At 52.4% G+C, this 19,612-nt stretch overlaps 8 protein-coding genes across 8 annotated transcripts; 2 read left to right on the top strand and 6 right to left on the bottom strand.

The window, feature by feature from the left end:
* Nucleotides 1–931: 931 nt before the first annotated feature.
* Nucleotides 932–2,854, top strand: BO86DRAFT_386679 (uncharacterized protein). The gene is made up of 4 exons (XM_025671403.1): nucleotides 932–1,037; nucleotides 1,093–1,123; nucleotides 1,210–1,351; nucleotides 1,443–2,854. Exons 1-4 carry the CDS (start codon nucleotides 978–980, stop codon nucleotides 2,704–2,706), a joined length of 1,497 nt encoding a protein of 498 aa, XP_025531052.1. The 5' UTR covers nucleotides 932–977; the 3' UTR covers nucleotides 2,707–2,854.
* Nucleotides 2,489–5,577, bottom strand: BO86DRAFT_446125 (Nnf1-domain-containing protein). The gene is made up of 6 exons (XM_025676496.1): nucleotides 5,278–5,577; nucleotides 5,017–5,218; nucleotides 4,455–4,952; nucleotides 4,326–4,401; nucleotides 3,212–3,587; nucleotides 2,489–3,099 (listed from the first exon to the last, which is right to left on the bottom strand). Exons 1-6 carry the CDS (start codon nucleotides 5,532–5,534, stop codon nucleotides 2,805–2,807), a joined length of 1,704 nt encoding a protein of 567 aa, XP_025531051.1. The 5' UTR covers nucleotides 5,535–5,577; the 3' UTR covers nucleotides 2,489–2,804.
* Nucleotides 5,578–6,721: 1,144 nt separating this feature from the next.
* Nucleotides 6,722–8,424, bottom strand: BO86DRAFT_386676 (cyclin-dependent serine/threonine-protein kinase phoA). The gene is made up of 3 exons (XM_025671402.1): nucleotides 8,124–8,424; nucleotides 8,029–8,052; nucleotides 6,722–7,934 (listed from the first exon to the last, which is right to left on the bottom strand). Exons 1-3 carry the CDS (start codon nucleotides 8,355–8,357, stop codon nucleotides 7,020–7,022), a joined length of 1,173 nt encoding a protein of 390 aa, XP_025531050.1. The 5' UTR covers nucleotides 8,358–8,424; the 3' UTR covers nucleotides 6,722–7,019.
* A 173-nt stretch (nucleotides 8,425–8,597) lies between these two features.
* BO86DRAFT_386675 (putative SIR2 family histone deacetylase) lies at nucleotides 8,598–9,957 on the bottom strand. The gene has a single exon (XM_025671401.1). It carries the CDS (start codon nucleotides 9,876–9,878, stop codon nucleotides 8,736–8,738), a length of 1,143 nt encoding a protein of 380 aa, XP_025531049.1. The 5' UTR covers nucleotides 9,879–9,957; the 3' UTR covers nucleotides 8,598–8,735.
* Nucleotides 9,958–10,360: 403 nt separating this feature from the next.
* BO86DRAFT_332620 (PQ-loop repeat-containing protein) lies at nucleotides 10,361–12,173 on the top strand. The gene is made up of 2 exons (XM_025668786.1): nucleotides 10,361–10,545; nucleotides 10,652–12,173. The coding sequence occupies exons 1-2, from the start codon at nucleotides 10,490–10,492 to the stop codon at nucleotides 11,886–11,888; spliced, it is 1,293 nt and encodes a 430-aa protein (XP_025531048.1). The 5' UTR covers nucleotides 10,361–10,489; the 3' UTR covers nucleotides 11,889–12,173.
* A 28-nt stretch (nucleotides 12,174–12,201) lies between these two features.
* Nucleotides 12,202–14,367, bottom strand: BO86DRAFT_407526 (co-chaperone SGT1). Its single transcript, XM_025674275.1, has 3 exons — nucleotides 14,277–14,367; nucleotides 13,226–14,227; nucleotides 12,202–13,156 (listed from the first exon to the last, which is right to left on the bottom strand). The coding sequence occupies exons 2-3, from the start codon at nucleotides 14,063–14,065 to the stop codon at nucleotides 12,584–12,586; spliced, it is 1,413 nt and encodes a 470-aa protein (XP_025531047.1). The 5' UTR covers nucleotides 14,066–14,227; nucleotides 14,277–14,367; the 3' UTR covers nucleotides 12,202–12,583.
* A 166-nt stretch (nucleotides 14,368–14,533) lies between these two features.
* BO86DRAFT_356047 (terpene cyclase/mutase family protein) lies at nucleotides 14,534–17,221 on the bottom strand. Its single transcript, XM_025669649.1, has 4 exons — nucleotides 16,802–17,221; nucleotides 16,275–16,738; nucleotides 14,771–16,216; nucleotides 14,534–14,715 (listed from the first exon to the last, which is right to left on the bottom strand). Exons 1-4 carry the CDS (start codon nucleotides 17,006–17,008, stop codon nucleotides 14,625–14,627), a joined length of 2,208 nt encoding a protein of 735 aa, XP_025531046.1. The 5' UTR covers nucleotides 17,009–17,221; the 3' UTR covers nucleotides 14,534–14,624.
* A 515-nt stretch (nucleotides 17,222–17,736) lies between these two features.
* sfh5 (CRAL/TRIO domain protein) lies at nucleotides 17,737–19,229 on the bottom strand (the record flags this gene model as incomplete). The annotated part of the gene is made up of 2 exons (XM_025667658.1): nucleotides 17,737–18,358; nucleotides 18,415–19,229. 2 exons carry the CDS (start codon nucleotides 19,227–19,229, stop codon nucleotides 17,737–17,739), a joined length of 1,437 nt encoding a protein of 478 aa, XP_025531045.1.
* Nucleotides 19,230–19,612: the final 383 nt, after the last annotated feature.

Genomic DNA, 19,612 nt, shown 5'->3' with positions numbered 1-19,612 from the left:
GTGGCCTGCACATTGAACTCAATCGGTCTTACCCGAGGGAGGGGGAGAATTCGGCATATTCAAGGTTGCTGGTACTTCTTTGTCTCCTTTCAATCAGATGTTGATTCGTTGACATAGCATGATGAAGCTGAAGTGCTCATTACCTACAGGTAGTTATTGTCAAGCACCTAGAGCGCCCTGTCCTGTAAGTATCAATTACTACGTCAGCTCAATTGCAAGGTCTGCGACCTGATAGTACAACAGATGCATTATCTTCTTATGCTTGACACGCCTGGTGCTTGTGTCAGAGGCTTGTTGAACATTTGCAAGACAACCGGACAACACTTTGTCGGAGAGACATTGTACTTTCTGGACTCAACTCTCGGGTACGACCTGCACAGGAAGATGACATGTGAACTTTGCTGGTTCAATGATTCTTGTCACAATGCATAAGAAGTTGGGTACTGTGCTGTAGTACCCCGTACACCTACTAAACTGCCGATTTACCCAAATGAGGGTTGTTGTTTGGCGATCCCCGCCCGGAGTACGGATAGGAGTTGCAGCGTATTTTACATAGCACAGAGTATGTGTTTAGTAGTCTGGAGAACAGTGGAAGTCCATCTATGATCGGTGGTTATTGTCATTGTCATTTCAAGCATTGAGTGGCACTTAACAAAGAAGGCGGTGTCTCCGAGGTGGCTCCGTCACCTGATGCGGGGAACAAGAAATCAGAAATCTGTCGACGGAAAAGTACGTACTCCGCCGAGGGTTCCACTACGTAAGTCTTCAGCTCTCAAAAGAGACTTCCCATCTAGTAGTCGGCTTTAGCTTATATCATTGCGTCGCGTCTTGTATTATATTGTACATTACACTGAGTCTCATTGGCAAAACTTTACAATAGTAGACTCAACCTGGGAAGTGTCTGACAATATTGTCACAAACAGCCAACCAGAAGAAAATCAAGAAAAGAAAAGCAACAAAAAAAAAAAAAAAAAAGAATGCCGAAGCCAAAGGCCTTCCTCAAGGAAGCGAAAACCAAAAAGAAGGCGGCACAACGAGTATGGATCCAAACCCGGCTGTTTGTTTTCTTGCAATACTAAAGGTTCATCTCAGACTCCCGAAACCTCTGATGAATACCTTGCCCGTATGTCACAAGACTACCTATTCCTATAGACGCCCGCCGTTGCGTGGGTTGGGTGCTAAGGTACGAGGCTAACTGAGCCCCATTAGTCGGTGTCGAACAAGAAGAAGCCGGAGAAAAATGGCGGGCTGGAGACGCTGCCAAGTCGCTGCGCTTCTTCATGCGTGCCATTAATACCTACGATGAAGGCTTGATCAAGCACCCCAGTGCATTTGACTTGGCCTATAACAAGTGAGTCGCAAACCACCCTCAACCTGTCTTGTTGATTCATCGAGTGTTGTGATTGTTTTTTGATTTTGAATGCCTGTCTGACATACAGTAGAGCTCGAGTGCAATATGAAATCACACAGCATCCGAAATTGAAAGCCCAGCTGTCGGCCCCGTTGGGTGATGTCCTGCAAGAGGCACTGGAGTCACATAGAGCGGCGCTTGCTCTAGAGCAAGATAATTCTGACGCACTCTTCAACACAGGCCAGGTACTGACGAGCATCGCTGAGATATTGACCGATTCGAAGCACCCATCCGACGAGCGCCTTTCGCAGGCTGTGAAGCTTCTGCAGGAAGCGATCGAGCTCTTCCAGCGTTGCCTGCTTCTACAGGAGCTGAAGTTTACGGAAATGCAGGAACAAATCAAACAAATGGAATCTGCGGACGCCGGACACCTAGAGGTGGAGACGCAGAACACACAGAGGATCCCCGAGCAATCATCGGAGTCGAAACAAACGGACGAGCAAGAACAATGGGCTGCAATTATAGAACCAGTGACCAATGATACATTGGTGGACACGGCAGTAGCACAACTTGATACATTGACAACTCTCTGCAACCTGCTTACATTCAACCCTGGGGTCGGCCTGGGATGGGTGGAGGAGTATTCATCCGACCTACTGCAGAAGCGCATCTCCGCCTATGTGGAGGGATCGAGCAGACACTATGAGGCAGCTTTGGCCCGAGCCAAATTCACCTGCGGGCTAAGCGAACTGCTCTATAGAAGCGGCCAAATCGAGGCTGAAACGTATTCCAGCGAGGTCTCACAAGCTTTTGGCGCGGGTTTAGATGTCTCTTCCGATCCGGGTGGTCTCTGCAGCAAAGCAGATGCGCTGACGTCGTTCAACACTGCCCTCATCGATCTTCCTCCTTACGAGCCTGAAGCATTCACGAGAGCGTTGTCATTGCGGTGGCAGGCACTTTCTGCGGCACTGGACGCTCTCACCAAAGCATCCAAGCACCCCGATGCAGATGACTTGCCCAAGATCCACCTAGCCAGGGGCGACGTGGAGATAGCTAGATGGAGACTTGGCGTGCCGCCCTGGAACTATGCCATGGCTCAGCAATATGGAGCCACACTGCTGCGCAACGCGCAGACTTACTACCGAGGAGCCGCAGCACTAGCCAGGAGAGACGGAGCCTCAGAGGAGTTGCGGGACGGATCGTGTAAAGAAGCCATTGCAGCGGCTCTGGAAGGACAGAAGCAGAAGCTGGAGGAGCTCAGGAGAGCGGCGCCAAAGGAACTGATGATGGTAGCCGAAGACGTCGTCGATGATGGATGGATGAGCCCTGGTGATATGGAGGTGCTTCTGTCATAGACATCGCGCTATAGCACGAGGCGGATTATACAGCCCGCCGTTTTTCGAATTCCAGAGGTTGCCCGTAATATGATATCGTGTGGGTACGAAGAGTTCAATCATATCTCAGACCGAGCCCTGATTTCCTCATCCATCTCTGCAGCCTCCTGGCGTAGATTGTTATCGCTGCCGAACTGCGTCGCAGCGGCAGCAGCGACCTCCAAGTCCGCAACAACAGACTCCAAGCCTACGAGCAGGTCCTGAATCTCCCTCCTTTGCGCTTGCACCCGTTGCGCCAGCTCCGCGTTCTCATTTTGCACCGATTCGACCTTGTGGTTCAGAGACGACTGCGTTTCGCGCATATATGGTAGGAGATGGGATCGAAACAGTTCATCAGGAGGCAAGGTATGCGGACTATTTGTAGAGGCCCCTCGGTCAGTCCACCAATCGCCGTTACGCACCGAACATCCCCGAAAGAAACCACCAGGAATAACAAAAAGGGCGAAGGCAGAAAATAAGAACTTACGCAACACTCTCCTGCCCAACTCCATGATCCTTCCTATACTTCGCCTCCCCGACCAACCGATCCAGCTCATTCAACTGCCGGACAGCATCCCGCTCCGTCAAGATGTCCTCAAATTCCGCTTTGGCACTCTCCTCCAACTTCGCATTCAACTGCCGCCAAACGGACTCCAAGCTGGCGGGCACATGCTTGGCGGGGGTGGGGAAACAGCTCGAGAAGTTCGCATATGAGTTGGCGCGCAAGGTCCGCGCGAGTGCTTTGTCGAAGATCTCTTGCAGTTTGGCGACGCGTGGGCCGGGAGTTAATGCGACAGGGGCAGGAGGGGGAGGAGAGGGGGAAGCAGCGGCTCGGGCGGTGGTGCTGTTCGCGGCATTGGTATCTTCGGCCATTTTTGCGGTGGAATGCGTTCAACCAGGTATTGGAGGAGACTGTATGTCGGGATCTTTTCTTTTTCTTTTTCTCTTCTCTTTTGTTGTATTCCTTCTTTCTTTTTGAATTTGTGTGATCTTGTTTTTCTGCCTGCGATTGAGTTGTCAGGCAGGGTTTCTTCTATCGATCGTGGTTGAAGATGCTCTGAGGTGGAGATGGGTTGGCGGAATTGCGATGGATGCACGGGCGAGACGCGCCGGAAGACGCGCCCATCACGTGATTTCTACATTAGAGATTCCACATACTCCATACATACAACGATGATGATAATGCTGATCACAGAGGGCTTGACAATTGTTTGAAAAGTGTGACTGTAAGGTTGTACGCAGTGAGATAGCCATAGTAAATCTGACTAGACAAGACAGCGCTGTAGACCCAGAAATTGGAATACATAGAAGAGAAATCAAAATGATGTATTATACAAGCACGAAAGTAAAGTTTTAATTGTCAACCAATGCTGCTTGAAGGCCTCATCGGTGGTAGGGTTGTCCTCGGTGAGCCAAGATAGCTTTGCGGTTCTCAGTGCAATCTCACTGTCGGCGCTGGCTCTCGGACTCAATTGACCCTGCCTGGTCTTCAGCTTGAGCGCAAGCCTTCCTAGTCGGGAGCAAGAGTTCTTCAAATGCTGGCCATGAGATCGACACATATATTATACTATTCCAAAACCCTTGTAGTGGTAACACCAGACCCGAGATGTAATTCAACTCGAAGTTGGGCTTGTGCGGGAGCACCAGTGAATAGACTCGATTGGCGGTTGACGGCACCTGTGCAATCCCGTCAGTCGCAGTTCAGTTCGATAGAGTCAGCGAATACTCACCCATGTGATCAACAGGGCAATGAAGAAGAGGACTGCATATTTGCTGTAAGCCCATGCCGCCGAATTCGTTTCCATCACGGTCGCTCGGCGTTGGATGCCGGTGCTGACCTCGTCATGTCCGAGAGATTGCTCTGCAATTTTCTCGCTGTCCTGGAGATCGCTACCGGCTTGGATAGTAACTGAATATGGGCAGTAGAATGTGTGCAGGCTCTTGGTCGATATCGGATCTTCATCCCCCTCTAGTGGCACTTGCACAGTATGCACAATCTCCCGGGTTATAGAAAACTCGGTCACTTTGGAAAGTTGGATGTCTTTCAAGCTAGCTGCGGTGCTGGAAGATTCTGTGTTTCCAGCACGGTTCAGTTGCTGCCGCTTCTGATAGATCACGCTGCCTGTGCGCACGTAGATAAAAATGGTCAAGCACATAATTAACCACACTGGTCCATAGAACAGGCCAATGCGTAGAAAGTCCCAAGGGGTCGAGACCCAGCACCAAAGCTGCAAAATTGTCTCAGTATGAAGGAGCCTGGTGGGACTGTCCAGATACCGTGGTTACACTTACTGTAGCTGCGCCGTATATCTTGCCCCGTGTCTTTGTCTCGATGAAGAAATATACAAAGGCAGGAACAAAAGGTAGCCCGTAACAAGCCAGTAGGTACTTCACCTCCAGTCGTCGCAACTGTTCAGAGTCGTATTTGTGGAAGAAGGTGAGCCAGACATTGCAGGCCATGGCAAATGTCCACAGGGCATCAGCGGGCATAAACCTATTGGTCTAAGTCAGTGATGGCTGCCATACGACATTGAAGACATAGAGGAAACAGACCATTGGATAAGAAAGCCCTGGAACTGGCAGAGGCTGCTTGCAGTTCCCAAGCGGACTCCTGACTGAGACATCAGTGTCGCGACATTGGCCATCATGTTGCCCCATGATGCATAGAAAACTAGGCGATTGATGGGCTTGCGGAAAGAAGAAGAGGAAAGGAAAGAAATGACAATGACGAAAGTTCCCAGAAGAGACACAGCCGAACAGACACGCTCTGTTACCGAGATGGCTTGTAGTTGGGATCGCGATAGCGACATTGTCTCACGACGGGGCAAAGTTAATGCAAATAGCCACACAACGAATCTTCTCTCTCATCCTAAAATCTGCAGAGGCCCCGGTCAGATATATCAGATAACCCCAAGGTTTCTCCAACAAGCCGATAATGGTCGGGGCTCTGATATCCTTTCAAGGACAGGATCCAAGCCCCTATAGTCTCGGCATTACCGGTAGAGTCGGGGTTCAACCTCCAGAAGTAAAGGAGCCAATCACTTCTCAATGTAAACCAACATTGCGAGAGAGTCTGAAAAGAAACACAGTGGTAAATGGTCATACGCCGTTGTGAGCCTTTCAGGACTCAAGAATCCAAAGGGGACCACTTCGTACGTTATTCTCATTGTTATCGATTGATTGATGGGAGGCAGAGCCCCTGTTCGAAGGATTGGACGTGATGAGATTGGTCTTCATGTCCCCAACTATTGTCCCGGGGACATGGATAGGACGATCTTACCCTCATAAATTCCTCAAACTGTCTCTCTATCCTCATGTGGCCTGTCCATCGACAGATTCATGCAACGAGCCTTACAGCAGGAGGGTGTGATGGTATATGTTGATGTACAAGGGCGAATAAACCTTGTTTTTAGAGAAAAAAAAAAAAAAAAGAAAGGGGGCGGGAGGACAGGGAAATTAAATGATTGGTATAGGGCTATAGGCAATAACACCAGGTCAGCAGGAACTCAGAGGATCATGACGCTCTTAGCACCTGCATAAAGAAGCAGTTAGTATAACAAGTTGGATTGGCGGCGGAGCCCTATCTGACGATGCACTGTCGATCATCAATTCTCGGGTTAGGAGTGAACACTAGTCAATTTGGAGTGGAAGCAAGGAAGAAAAACAATTTAGAATTCATACGAGTGCATTCCGAATATGTGCTGTCACAACTACAGGTCTCACCCCACTTGATTCTTGATCGTCGGCTCAAAAAGCATGGCTGTCAATCCCAAAAACAAAGTATAAAACACGGAGGGAAAATTGCTTACTGGGTCATATTTTCAGTGATCAGAGCATGCATGCCTCCTTAGCCCTTACTGTGAAAACGCAGGGAACTGATGCCCTGCATCGCATGCGACAGGGCTGACGAGATATGCTTATTCGGGTGCCTGGCATATTATTATTTGAGAAAACCACGAGTACCTGTATGAGTGGTAGCGGGTGGATCAGGCACGAAGTGATAATCAGAGTATAGATTGTAGTTACCTGCTGACGATAATCATCTCGCATACGCTAATATAAGCTGAAAGAAAGACGGGAATCTGCGAGAACTAAGGAGAAACAAGAGAACACCACATCGAGCCCTTCTTCAAGTATAACGCCACGCTCTCCGTTCTAGAACCAATCCAAGTGCTTCATCATGTCCTTCATCTCGTAAAAAAGTCAATAAGGTGCAAAGGTAAGATATAATCGCAAAGCACAAATCAGAGCACGGGATGCGATAGTAGACAGTGATAATTCTCGACTGCTGATGGCTAATACGCTTGCTGGGGAGGAACCATCCCGCCATATGCCCCGGACATCTGTTGCTGTTGCTGTTGCTGCTGCTGCTGCAGCTGCGCCTGCAACTGAGGAAGATCGTGGAACCAAGGATGCTGCAGGGCGTCGTGGGCACTGATGCGCATCTCGGGACGGAGCTGAAGCATCCGATTCAACAGATCCAGCCCCAGAGGATCGATCTGGGGGAGAATCAGGCCAAGATCTTGGGTTGCATACACGTGGAAATTCGACTTGTATTCCGGCAGTTGAGAGATGCCGGGCCATGAGCGCTCCGAAGGTGTGCCCATAAGACGGAAAATCTTTTGGAGTTGATCTTCATTGGTAGTGCCAGGGAACAGGGGCCGACCAGTGTAGAGTTCTGCCATGATACAGCCAGCCGACCAGATATCGATGCTTGTGTTGTAGGTTCTGCTGCCTAGCAAGACGTCTGGGGCACGATACCACAGCGTCACAACCTCGTTGGAGAAAGTGTTGACGGGAATGCCAAAAGCACGGGCCAGGCCAAAGTCCCCGAGTTTCAACTGTCCTTTCTTATTGATAAGAAGGTTCTGAGGTTTTAAATCACGATGCAGAACCCGGTTCTCATGGCAGAAAGCAATGCCCTTCAAGAGCTGATGCATGAACGACTTGATGGTTGCCTGGTCCAATTGACCCCGATCGCCCCGGGTATCCATGTACTTCTTGAGATCCTTATCCATGTATTCGAAGACAAGCATCAGCTTGTTCTCTGTGTGGATCACATCGTAGAGTGAAACAATACTTTCATGTTTGAGTTCTTTCATCAGAGAGATTTCGCGAATCGCGGTCGATGGCGTTCCTTCTTCGGAGTCTAGATGGATCTCCTTTAGTGCAACCAACTCCCCGGTTTGGCGATTCCGTCCTTTGAAAACCTAAGGTAACCGTCGGATAAGTATTTACAGCGACTTGTAGTGTGAGTTGTCACCGCGCGCAGCAGCGAAGGCAGGAAAGGGGGGAATCACATACGGTAGCATAGGTACCCTCTCCAAGCTGGAATCGACCAGACCAGAGTTAGTAAGGATATCGAGAGTGTATGGGGCGTCGAAGGTCAAGGCTCTTACCTTCTCCAGCTGCTGGAAAGAGCTAGGCTGTTGCTTGTCCATCGCTGGCGACGCGGTGGTGAAAGTTTCCTGTGCGACCGATGGTTGGGGGTGATATGATGGCGGTGGCGGTTTAGGCCGCTGCGAGTGAGTGAGAAATGACTTGGGTGAAACGAGGGTTGAGATGAGGTCCAGATAGGCGGTACGCTGCAAGGAGGGGTGGGAAGCAGATCGTGAACTGTTGCGACTGTCCATGGAAATGATTGATGCTAGAAGGGCGGCGGGCAACGGTTAAGTCAACCAACTGAGCCCCGCGCCTGGGTCGGAGATGGACAGGCGGAGGCAGACTTTCGCCCAGTGCGTTCCAGGTTACCTTCGGGCTTGACTTTGCCGCCCGGCTTGTTCTCCGCTCCAGCCAGTCACCGGCAGGTGCTGTGCTTCGTGCGTAGGTGACTAGCTATAATCATAGTACCTATTTTCTAAATTTAATTAATTCTCTATTCTTCTTTCCAATATGAAGTCCTGTATTGTACATGCTGACGATCATCAATGCTCACGATCAATCTCTCTCTCTCTCTCTCTCTCTCTCTCTCTATTTTTCTATCGTCCTTTGCACACGACTTCTGGTGGAACCTAATGAACTAGAACAGGGAGTTGAGTAGCCACCGGTGCTAGAACCGACTCCGAAGGGAGACTAAAACGAATGAATCGCGAGACGACTTCGTGATCTCCTCCAAAGAGAACCGCTTCATTCCTGACGCCTCCAATATTAATGATCCCGATAGGCATGCCTCGTTTATAAGCCCGTTCCACTAAGCGCCAGGCTGAATACGTTGCGAGACTGCTTCCCAAAACCAGCAGTCTTCCAGCGTCGTCAATCGCTTCCTGTGCCGCTTCCTTCACGGCAGGATCGATGTTCTCGCCAAACATGATGACGCCGGGTTTCAGAATCCCGGCAGTGGAGGAGGGAAGCCAGGCCCCGTCCGCTTCAACTTCCACCCGTGCTAATGCACCATCTTGCAAACGCGGCGGCTTCTCCAAGCAGGTCGGACAGGAAGGGTATCGGAACGTCGAGTATGGCGCTTCCGGCAGATCGACGTCCCCATCGGGGTTGATTTTCAACCCCCTCCGCCGCTGCTCCTCCCGGTTGTTGGTATCCAAGGCGCCAAGATCAGTCATCTTTGCCAGAAACTCGGCCCAAGCCGGGTTGAGTCTTTCGAGCGATCTCTGGAAATCATCTCGAGGCACCTGGTTTCGGCAGTTGACGCAGACCACCGATCTTAAGTAGCCATGCAGCTCCAGGATAGGCAGCTCGGGATGGGCGATGGAATGGAAGGAGTCCACGTTCTGGGTAATCACTGAACTGATATAGCCCTTGGCACCGATGTCCCGGATGGACAGATGCGTTGAATTGGGCTTGGACTTCAAAAGGCCCGGCCACCCGATGAAGCTGCGAGCCCAGTATCGTTTGCGGGACTCGTGGCGGGTGACGAATTCGTGATAGTAGACCGGTCTATATGCTTTATTTGTTCTATACGTGCCATTCTCCCCTCGATAGTCGGACAAGCCCGATGCGACCGAGATGCCTGCGCCCGTCAGAAGCACAGTCTGGGCATGTCTGCCGACATCCACGCCACGCAGGTAGGGGGAGGGCGAAGCTGTGAGAAATGATCGGAGGGCATCAATGGCACCCGCAACTGTACGAGCTGATGAAGGAACAATGATAGGAGGAGGTAAGGGCCCGGTAAAGGGGATCCGAATCGAAGGTGCAGTCATTGAGAAGCCTCATATTGGAGAATCTGGAAAATGGGGGGGGGGATGAGGCGAGGCGGAGTGGGCAGTAGGAATAATTAACTTGAGTTAATGAACGAATGTAAGGACAGCACTTAGTAATAGTTAATGATAAATCATGGATCCCGTCAATGTCTCAATGGTCAATGCTGTCAGTATTCCGTAGTTAAATTTGGTTGACTTTGTTACTCAGTAAGTCGTTGATTACTGTATGAGTACTGTACAGTGTCCGAGGTGTGGTATTTTAGTTACTGTAGGGGTCTAGATCAATCGAATTTTGCAGTATATGCACTACGACTTCCTAGTTACATACAGTACTCATACGGCACAAGTATTAGTTACACGTCTAGCAGTAGATCCCTGATTTACCCCGGATTGTCTCACGTGATCATCACTTCCACTTCTTCCTCCTCGGCAGAGTCTGCGGACGTCATTTCAGGGTATTTATTATTGTCATTGCATTCCTGCTGACATTCTCTCCAATTTCCACAACACAAGCAGACATAAATCCGCGCCAGTTGGGAGCAGGTCTCTACCACGCTCTAGTCAGATCTACAGCAATACACCACAACGCGAACAACAACAAAAAACCGGCCATGTTTCCCGCACAGACCGGCAACATCAATCTAGAAGCCCTCAGTGGAATATGTGGGTAGGTGGCCACTACTCACCAAGCTCTACCATGCTCTCCCCCCTCCCATCGAACGCGGTGGATTAATTCCGTGTCTCTCTTTTTCTCTATACTGACGTAAGACCAGATCGATCTCAATTGCCTGCTGGGTGGTTGTTTTTTCGCCTCAAATCATTGAGAATTTCCGCCGTGGATCCGCCGATGGCCTTTCACTGCTCTTCCTGATTGTCTGGCTGGCCGGTGATGTGTTCAACATCCTCGGCGCCGTGCTACAGGGGGTCCTGCCGACCATGATCATTCTTGCCGTCTACTACACCCTTGCCGACGTCGTCCTGCTTGCCCAATGCTTCTACTACCGGGGGTTCACCCTCCGCGACGAGGAGCCATCCCCGCGGCAGCGGGCCTCGGCCGCTTCCTCCCTCCACGACGAGGAAGAAGCCTACGAGGAGGATACAGAGGTGCCGTCCCCGGTCATGGCGCGCAAGCCGACGGAGCAGACCGCGCTCCTTGGCTCCACCAAACAGCGCGGCGGCGGCCCGTCCTACCAGGCCAGCAACACCACCAGCTCGGCATCCTCCGTGACCATCACCCCCCATCACCCGCAAGACCACCAACGACCAGCCCCGCTCACGAGTAGTCGTCGGCACTCATCCGCCTCGTTCCTCCACCCCTCCATCGACGGCACGCACCTGTCTCCGGTCACGCCCTTCATCGAACCCGTCAAGGAACCGCGCCCCCCACGCACGCTAAGCACCCTGCAAACGACCCTCTTCCACGCCTCGGCCATCACCCTCGTCTGCGCCGCCGGCGTGCTAGGCTGGTACATCAGCCAACGCACCGCCCAGCCCTCCGACGACGACAACAACAACAACCGTCACCACGACACCTCTCCCGCCTCGGATGCGTCGCTCGAAATGGACCCCTTAGGCCAGGTCTTCGGCTACCTGTGCGCCGCATTGTACCTCGGCTCGCGCCTTCCGCAGATCCTGCTCAACTACCGCCGCAAATCGACGGACGGCGTCTCCCTTCTGTTCTTCCTCTTTGCATGCATCGGCAACCTGACCTACGTGCTGTCCATCCTGGCGTACTCGCCCGTCTGCGCCGACGCCCGCTCGCGCTCGAGCTCGGGCGCGAGCTCTCCTCCGCTCCACGCCGCCCATGATCAGAGACGGTGCTCCCCGACCGAGCTCTCCACCAAGTACGGGCAATACATCCTCGTCAACCTGTCCTGGTTGATTGGGAGCTTCGGTACCTTGCTGCTGGATATGTGCATCTTCGTCCAATTCTTCTTATACCAAGACAACACCGGCGAGGAGGTCTCAACGGATGTCAGTGCGGACGAAGATGAGACCGCTCGCGGATGACGGCGAAGATGATAACAGCGAAAATGCCGATGATGCTGATTATAATGATGCTGATGAAAATATCTGATTGTTTTGGGTGGGGAGTCCTACTTTTGGCTACGGAGTTGGTGGTTTGGAAAGAAAAAGTTTTCCTTGATTTAAATCTTGTGGACATATTGGTCCTTGTGTGGCGTATCCTTGGTCAACTGGTATGTGGTGTTCGCGTGTTTGGCCTTATCGCCCCAGCCAGCGATCATTTTTCATTCTACACTGTATCTATATACTTATCCGGACCCAAGAGCTTAGAGCAGAGATAATAGACATTGTATCTTGTCTCACTTCATCAATTTTAGATTCATGTTAAAGAGGATTAGCAGTTACAACACCTTCCTGCCCACAGCCAGTCTCTCACATGGGAGCCGGAAAGCGAGCATGACAAGATCCATCAGCCATCAGCTAACGTACATCCTCCCTCCGACTCCCTAATCCACGCAAGGAAAAGCAAGATGCACCTTGAAACACCCGCTGGTAATCCCCAAAGGACAATTTCTCAAACGCAAACCGCCCGCAAAACTCCATGATTACCGCCGAAGGGAAGTAGTTTCCATCCAGGCAAAAATGATGCGCCCCTTCATAGACTAGACTTTAAACCGCTCATGGGCTGGAGGTTCATAGCCTTAAGAGAGACGGCATCCCTCGAATAAGAGATACTTGACTCAATCACTCGGCGGGCTTACCTTCACCGGCCCCTGGCTGACCTCCTCCCAATTCGTACTCAACGACGTGCCTTGGCTTTCAATGTAACTCTTCATCATAGCGCGCCGGGTATCCGGGTCAGCATTGGCGTACAGTTTCTTGAAGAACGAATCGACCGCGTCGCCGCCATCAGAGTCATTCCCTTCGTCGTCATCGTCACCCGCAGACTTGTCGTCGGGTTTGGATCCTTTGGGGGCCTTGGCGGTGAGGGTGGAGGCGAGCTTGTCCCAGTCTTTGGCGCCATGGCGGGAGGAAGTCGGGTATGCTGGGCCAGATGCTGTGCGGGGGTTGCCGGCGGTCGTTGAGGAGGCGGTGGCAGTAGCTGTCGCAGCCTGGCGATCCGCAAGCTTAATCGTCGACGAGGTGGATTCGAGGGCACTCCATTTCTGGCCGGGGGTCTGTTTGCGGAGGACGAGTTCGATTTTGGTGGACATGACAGTCGCCTTGGAGGTGGAGGGGTCGATCGGAGCGAAGAGAGGGTCGAGAGTGAAATCGTACTGAGCACCGGAGGGGAGGGGAAATTGCAAAGAGGCCTGTTCGTGGTGGGGTTAGGAGCGACGATCAACGTTATTACCCACAAGTTATGCAAGAAATGCACATACCGAGTCACTGTTGAGATCCACGTCCAATTGATCCTTGGGAACACCCTTGATATAGAGCGTCACGACCACCTGGTCTTGCGATTGGTACCACTCATGGCGGACCTTCTCCGCAGCAGTGGCCGCCGCCGCAGGAGCAGATGCAGGCGCAGGCGTCTTCGCAGCAGCAGCAGTAGCGCCAGCACTCTCCTTCCCACCAGCGACAACGCCGTCCTGGCTTCCCACAGCTTTTCCACCTTTCAAACTTTCCAATTGCGCTCTCAACTCCCCTTCAGTAGGCACCTGCACCCCCTCCGGCACCTCGCCAACCGCCACCCCCACAATCTTCTCATCCACACAGCCCTCGTTAGCCAACTTCCCCAAGCGTCCCTTAACCTTGAGCAACCAGATCGGCAATTCCTGCTCGAACCCGTTCTTCGAGCCCGCGGGCTTGTTCGCCGCCGTCATCGCACTCATGAGCTTGTCTTCGACCCCCGCGCCCTTCCCGTCCGCATCCGCAGCTTTCGCCTTGTCGGCAGTCCCGTTCACCTTCGCGTCAACCAGTCCGAACACGAACCCCGCATCCCCGAACCGGCCCAGCTGGAACAGCGCCACCCCGCGCCGCATTTGCGCCGCGAGGATCAGTTCCCGCTTGCCGCGTTCCCGGGCCAAGAGCACCGCGATCTCGGCATCCCGTAGCGCCGCGAGCGAGTCGGCGGGCTTCAGCCGCGAGAAGGCGGTCGAGCGTTTGATGTAGTAGGCCGGGGAGCGGGGGAAGGCGAGAAGGGCGGTGGTGTAGTGAAGGAGGGCGCGGGGGTAGTCGGATTCAGTGCAGGCGGCGTCACCTTGGGATGCGGCATCCATTTTGTGTGTGTGTGTGTGTGTGTGTGTGTGTTGTGTGTGTTTGTCTTGCTTATCGTCTTCAGCTCCTTCCGGAGTGGAAAAGAGAATTCGGGGTGATCCGTGAAATGACGAGGTCGGGTAGGATTTGGTGTCTGGATCGTTGGTGGGGCAGTCGGTTGAGCTCTGGGATCGTGTCAGCGCTAGCAAAGGCAGAACCACTGAAAGTACAAACACTGGAGAGTTTCGATACGCATCTCTTGTAAGAGGCAGCGAGCGCAAGCAAGGGCGAGGAGTATGAAAACAAGAGAAGTGAAGCGGGGGACAGCAAGGCAAGGGAAGGAAGTAGAAAGTTGGAGAAGTCGACTTGCGGGGAAAGAATCAAAACACAGCCACGTGATCCATACTTAGAGATTCCGTACAAAGTACTCCGTAAGTTACCCTAGTACCAGTAGTTGAATCCAGTTAATCCAGCATTTGAAAACGCTACGACTGATTATTCTGATTACATAGTATGATGCAGATCTTGAATGTACTGTACAGATAGATGTAGATAGATGAACACAGCCGATCTATCTCTATCTCACAACAAGGAATCATTGCCGAATTTCCTTGCATACAGTCCCAAAGCCCGGATCGGCCAGTAGAGCTTGTAGTTCGGATAGGAGATCATACTGATCCGTTCATATTAGTAGGCAACCAATAGATTTCCGGGAGGGAACACCTTACCAAGATTGATTGAAAACTCCTTCGATAGACTCCTGTAGCCACTCGCCGTTGGCTTGCTGTCGTGCCATCAGCAGCTTCATCGCCCGCTCCAATGGTTCCTTGTGAGGATAGCCCGCCTCCATCAGGGCCAGACAGGCCCATGCCGTCTGTACCACCTGTGAGGTCTCATGTTGCACATACACGTGTTTTTCACTGCTGAGATACGACTCACCCCAGCCACCGTCTTCTTTCTGCTTCGACAGCAGGAACTCGCAGCCGCGGCGGGAATCGGCGCTGGTCTCGTACGTCTCGCCAATACTCGCCAGACTCTCCAATGCAAACATGGCCGCGTAGGTGAAACAAATCCCCCACGATCCATACCAACTGCCATCATCCCGCTGCACCCGCTTGATATACTTGACTGCCCGCTCCTTGGCGGCTCGAATCTCATCCGCGCGGTAGTCAGGGAAATACTTGCTGAAGAGCGAGAGTGCAGTCACGGAGGCCGTCGTACACTCCGGGTAGTCGTAGCCTATCATGATGCCACCGAAGACCTCCGCCGCGTTGAGCCACTCCAGCTTGGTTGACCCGCGCGTGGTCTCGTATTCAGTGAATCCTCCGGATGGATTTTGCATAAGCAGCAAACAGTCGACGCTATCTTTTAGTCGTTGCGTCGAGATCAACTTCGGGAAGTCGTGCATCTCTTGTAGCTGGATCGTAGCCCGCAGTCCCTCAGCAGTGCAGTCACTCACCGTGTAGCCCTGCGTCTTGGTGCTGAACGGCCACGCACCCTTCCGGTGCTGGCGATAACACTTCTCCTGGTCCGGGACGTTCTCGCGCATCTGGTGGTCTTCCACAAATTCCAGGGCCTTGGTCAACATTGGCCGCCACTTCGGGTCCGCCGCAAAACCTGCCACAACAACAGCCTGGATGATGAACGTAGTATCCCAGACCTGTACTCCGTTGGTGCCGTTCATCAACATGCCCTCATCCTTCATCCACATGTAGTCATTCAAACGCTCACGGTGCCGGCGTACCGAGTAGCTATCGGGGCCGTCATGTTCATAGCACGCAATCATGTTCATAGGATTGCTGACCGGGCCCAAGCCAGCGTAGTCAGTGTTCTCATCTTCCATCCGGATCAGTTCCCAAGTCCACTCTTCTGCGCGGCGGGTCACCGCGGAGACGCGGAAATAGGGATTCCAGAAATTGACAAGCACCGAGTTCAGCGTGTTCAGGAGCCACGTCTTCGGATAGTAATTGTCCGCTGCGTGGATTGAGTTGCGGTGGCTGGCGAAATCGATCGAATCATAGGGTTGCGTGTACAGTTCTTGCCTAAGCTGCTTGGTGAGAGGGTCCAACGGATGGGCGAACTTCTTGGACCACAGATAGGACATGGGCAGGAAGACCTGTCGAATGTGGATCCACCACCGCCAAGGGGCAATTGGCACCCAGTCCGGAAGTAACCTGAAAGTCCAAGTCAACGTCCCTATCTCACACCGATAACAGCAGCAAGCCAACATACCAGATCTCCGGCGGAACAGGATTCACGCAGTCCCACTCCATCACACCCAGCACACTGAGGAAGAACTTCGCCCAGTGAGGTCCATAGAGCGCGCCTCCAAATTTATGGAGCAGTCCGCGGGCCTTGATCATGCGGGGGTCGTCTTCACTGACCCCAACCAACCGCAGCGCGACGTAGTTCATACACGTCCCAAAGACTGAGCTATGAGCTTCGATGTGAAGACCCCAGCCACCGTCCTCCGGATGCTGCCGAGCAAAGAGATATCTCTTGATCTCGGTCGCGTATTCCGGGGGGATGGGAGTGTGCGTGACATAGTAGGTGATAATCAAGCCCGGCAGCAAGAACATAGGCCCGCCGTACTCGCAGGCCCAGTTGCCCGGCTCAAGCTGTAGTTTTGAGAAGAACTCCAGGCCGTTCTCCGCACATTGAAGCGGAGTCTTGGGTGTTGGAAGTTCGGGAAGACCCTAGAGCTCAGCCCGGTTAGAGAAAATGACTGAAGTCAACGCAGAGCGCCAGGGAAGATGTACCGTGGGTAAGCCCAGGAAGTATTTATCTGCCACCGTCTGCGGCCACTTCTCACACTCCTCATCCGATTCGAGATAGTGCCACGTCTGGCGACCGCGATCGTCCCGTAGTCGCCAGCGAGTGTAGTCCGTTTTGGCATCTCCATGACCATCGGGCGTCAAATTGCCCTGGGCCGGGGTTCTCCACGGAGCGATATGTGTTCCCGACATGGCTGCTGCTATGGAAGGGGGCGATCGATACCAAGCGAGATAGGTCAATGGCACAACAATAATAGTCTATGAGCTAGACACTAGACAGGCGGGGGGGCCTTGACCAGAAGCAATTGGAAGGTCCCTGCGTCCTACGGGGTCTCGCAACTTGACCTAATCGCTTCGAGGTAAATTAATTAGTAGTAGTAGTAGTAGTAGTAGTAGTAGTAGTAGTAGTAGTAGTAATTGTAGTTGTAGTTGCGGTAAGTAAAATCAACACACATTCTGGAACAGCGCGGAGCTACCCGCTTAGTCACCCGTCCATCAGGGGGATGGTTGCCTAATCAAGACATAGTTACATACTCGTAAATAAATCTGACATGTCACATGTAGACAAGATAACAGAAAGAAAGGACAATCACATAGCTCAGGTATTATTATGAATCATCCCCAACGTCCTCAACGTCCCCAACATCCCTTGCTTGGTAAGAGACATTGAGTCCTGATTAAAGATTACTACTGATCTGGAGGACCACATCTCCGATCCAAGGCTTGCAAGCCCAATGGTTCTGAGGTATCAAGTATGCAAGAAAAGCAACCTTCCACAACAACACCACAAAATCAATTTACCAAGTCCTCCGGGTATCAATCCTGCCCTAGCCTTCCCATAACCAACCATAAAGTTCTCAAACATTTCAACCACATGCGGATGCCGGAGCCCCAGACGTAAGTAAGCCGCACCATCACATTCATTTGGCCACCCCCACAGCGGACGTCTCCTGAGCCGTCACCGTAGGGTCCGCCTTGACAGCCTCCACTGTCGAGGACTCCTGTCTGGGCGCCTCCGCGGGCACTTCTTCAGCCGGGGTTGTAATTTCCTTTGAGCCCTCTGCGTCCGACTTCGACTCAGGAGCCGCGGCGGCAACGGGAGCACTCTGTTCCAACTTGACGGTATAGCCACTTTCCTGCAAGGCGGGACCAGTGCCGCCGTAGGAGTGAGGAAACTGATCCTTCAGAGCAGAGAACTCCCGAGCCAGATTGGCGCCGTTGGAGATGGGGTGGAACTTGCGCGTAGTGTTCTTGCTGAGGAAAACCTTCATCGCGGCGAACATCCAGCCCATAATGGCAGGGACGTTGACGAAGAACTTCTCACGCAGCAGTTCGGGGTAGGCGGTGGCGAACACCTCAATAGTCTTCTTGGTGGCTGCGCGGATGTTGGGGTTCAAGCGGAGGAAGCTGACGTTCAAGTAGTCGTGGACCTGGAGCATCTGGTAGGGATCCTCTCCCTCATAGTCAATCACGGTCGTAGCCTCGCCAAGCTTCATATCCTTGACTGCCAGCTCCATAAGTGCCACACGCCACCGGATAAACCTGAACCCAAGATTAGCTTCAAATTGACAGCATATTCTCCCCGGGGAGTCACCTACTCATCTGAGTCACCAAACGTAGCTTCCACATTCTTGACACTTCCATAGATATTCCACGTAACAACAACCTCCTGGCCGTTCGCCTCGGTGTATTTGGTCACATAGCCAAGACCACCAAACTTCTCAGCATTGTATTGACCTTCAGTCAGCGCGACGGGGTTCATCCCCTTACGCCATTGCAGGGCCTTGGTCAGCTGCTCCTCCGCCAGCTTGACATTGCCCTCGTTGGCTCGCAAGAATTTAATGAGTACGTTGACCGTGGGGATATCGTTGGAGTCCTTCAAGGCCACTCCCCACATCTCAGCATGGCCGGTCGCAGAGAGAATGGCAGGCAGGCGATCGAAGAACTGGGCCAGAGCGGGGGTTTTGACCAGATATTCCGGTTGGGCAGGCTGCTCCTCCTTGGCCTCCTCCTTAGGTTCTTCCTTAGGTTCCTCCTTGGCCTCCTCCTTGGGTTCTTCCTCTTCGACTCCATCCTTCGAAGGTCCTTCCTTCGCTACTTCCTCCTCATTCTTTCCCTCCAGAGCGGGAGCAGTTTCGGTAACGAGAGCTTTGGTGGTGGCAGGAATAGAAGGAGCAGCAGCGGTAGCGGCGGCGGGTATTTGAGCAGGTTCCGCGGCCGTCTTCTCCTCGGTCGTCATCTCCGGCTGAGATTCCGCGATAGCGTCACTAGTGGTAGTGGTAGTAGTAGTTGTAGGAGCAGCAGCGGTAGCAGAGTCAGCAGACGCAGGCTGAGGGGCCTCAGGAGTAGTGATGGTAGCAGGCTGTGACTCAGGAACGACCGGAGTCGTCGTCTTCTGCTGCTGGTCGGACATGGTGGACAGAGATGATAGGGAGTGGTTCGCTGAGAGATGGGGAATTCCTGTCAGGTCGCAACGTGGTCGAGTGACTGACCACAGAAATGAACAGGTGGTCAATGGAGCAGTCAAGGGATGAAGGAGAAATTCAGAGGGGATGGAAGCGAGGGAGCGAGAGAACGAGGGAGTGAGAGAAGGACAAGAAGAGCGAAAGCGGAGAGAGCGGAGAGAGCGAGAGAGAACAGGCTTCTAATTACAGGGAGGGACAACAGCAACAATAACAACAATAACAACAATAACAACAATAACAACAACAACAACAACAACAACAACAACAACAACAACAACAACAACAACAACAACAACAACAACAACAACAACAACAACAACAACAACAACAA

The sequence above is a fragment of the Aspergillus japonicus genome, assembly GCF_003184785.1.
Source record: "Aspergillus japonicus CBS 114.51 unplaced genomic scaffold BO86scaffold_7, whole genome shotgun sequence".
Taxonomy (NCBI): Eukaryota; Fungi; Ascomycota; class Eurotiomycetes; order Eurotiales; family Aspergillaceae; genus Aspergillus; species Aspergillus japonicus.
This window is presented reverse-complemented; position numbering and strand designations above follow the sequence as displayed.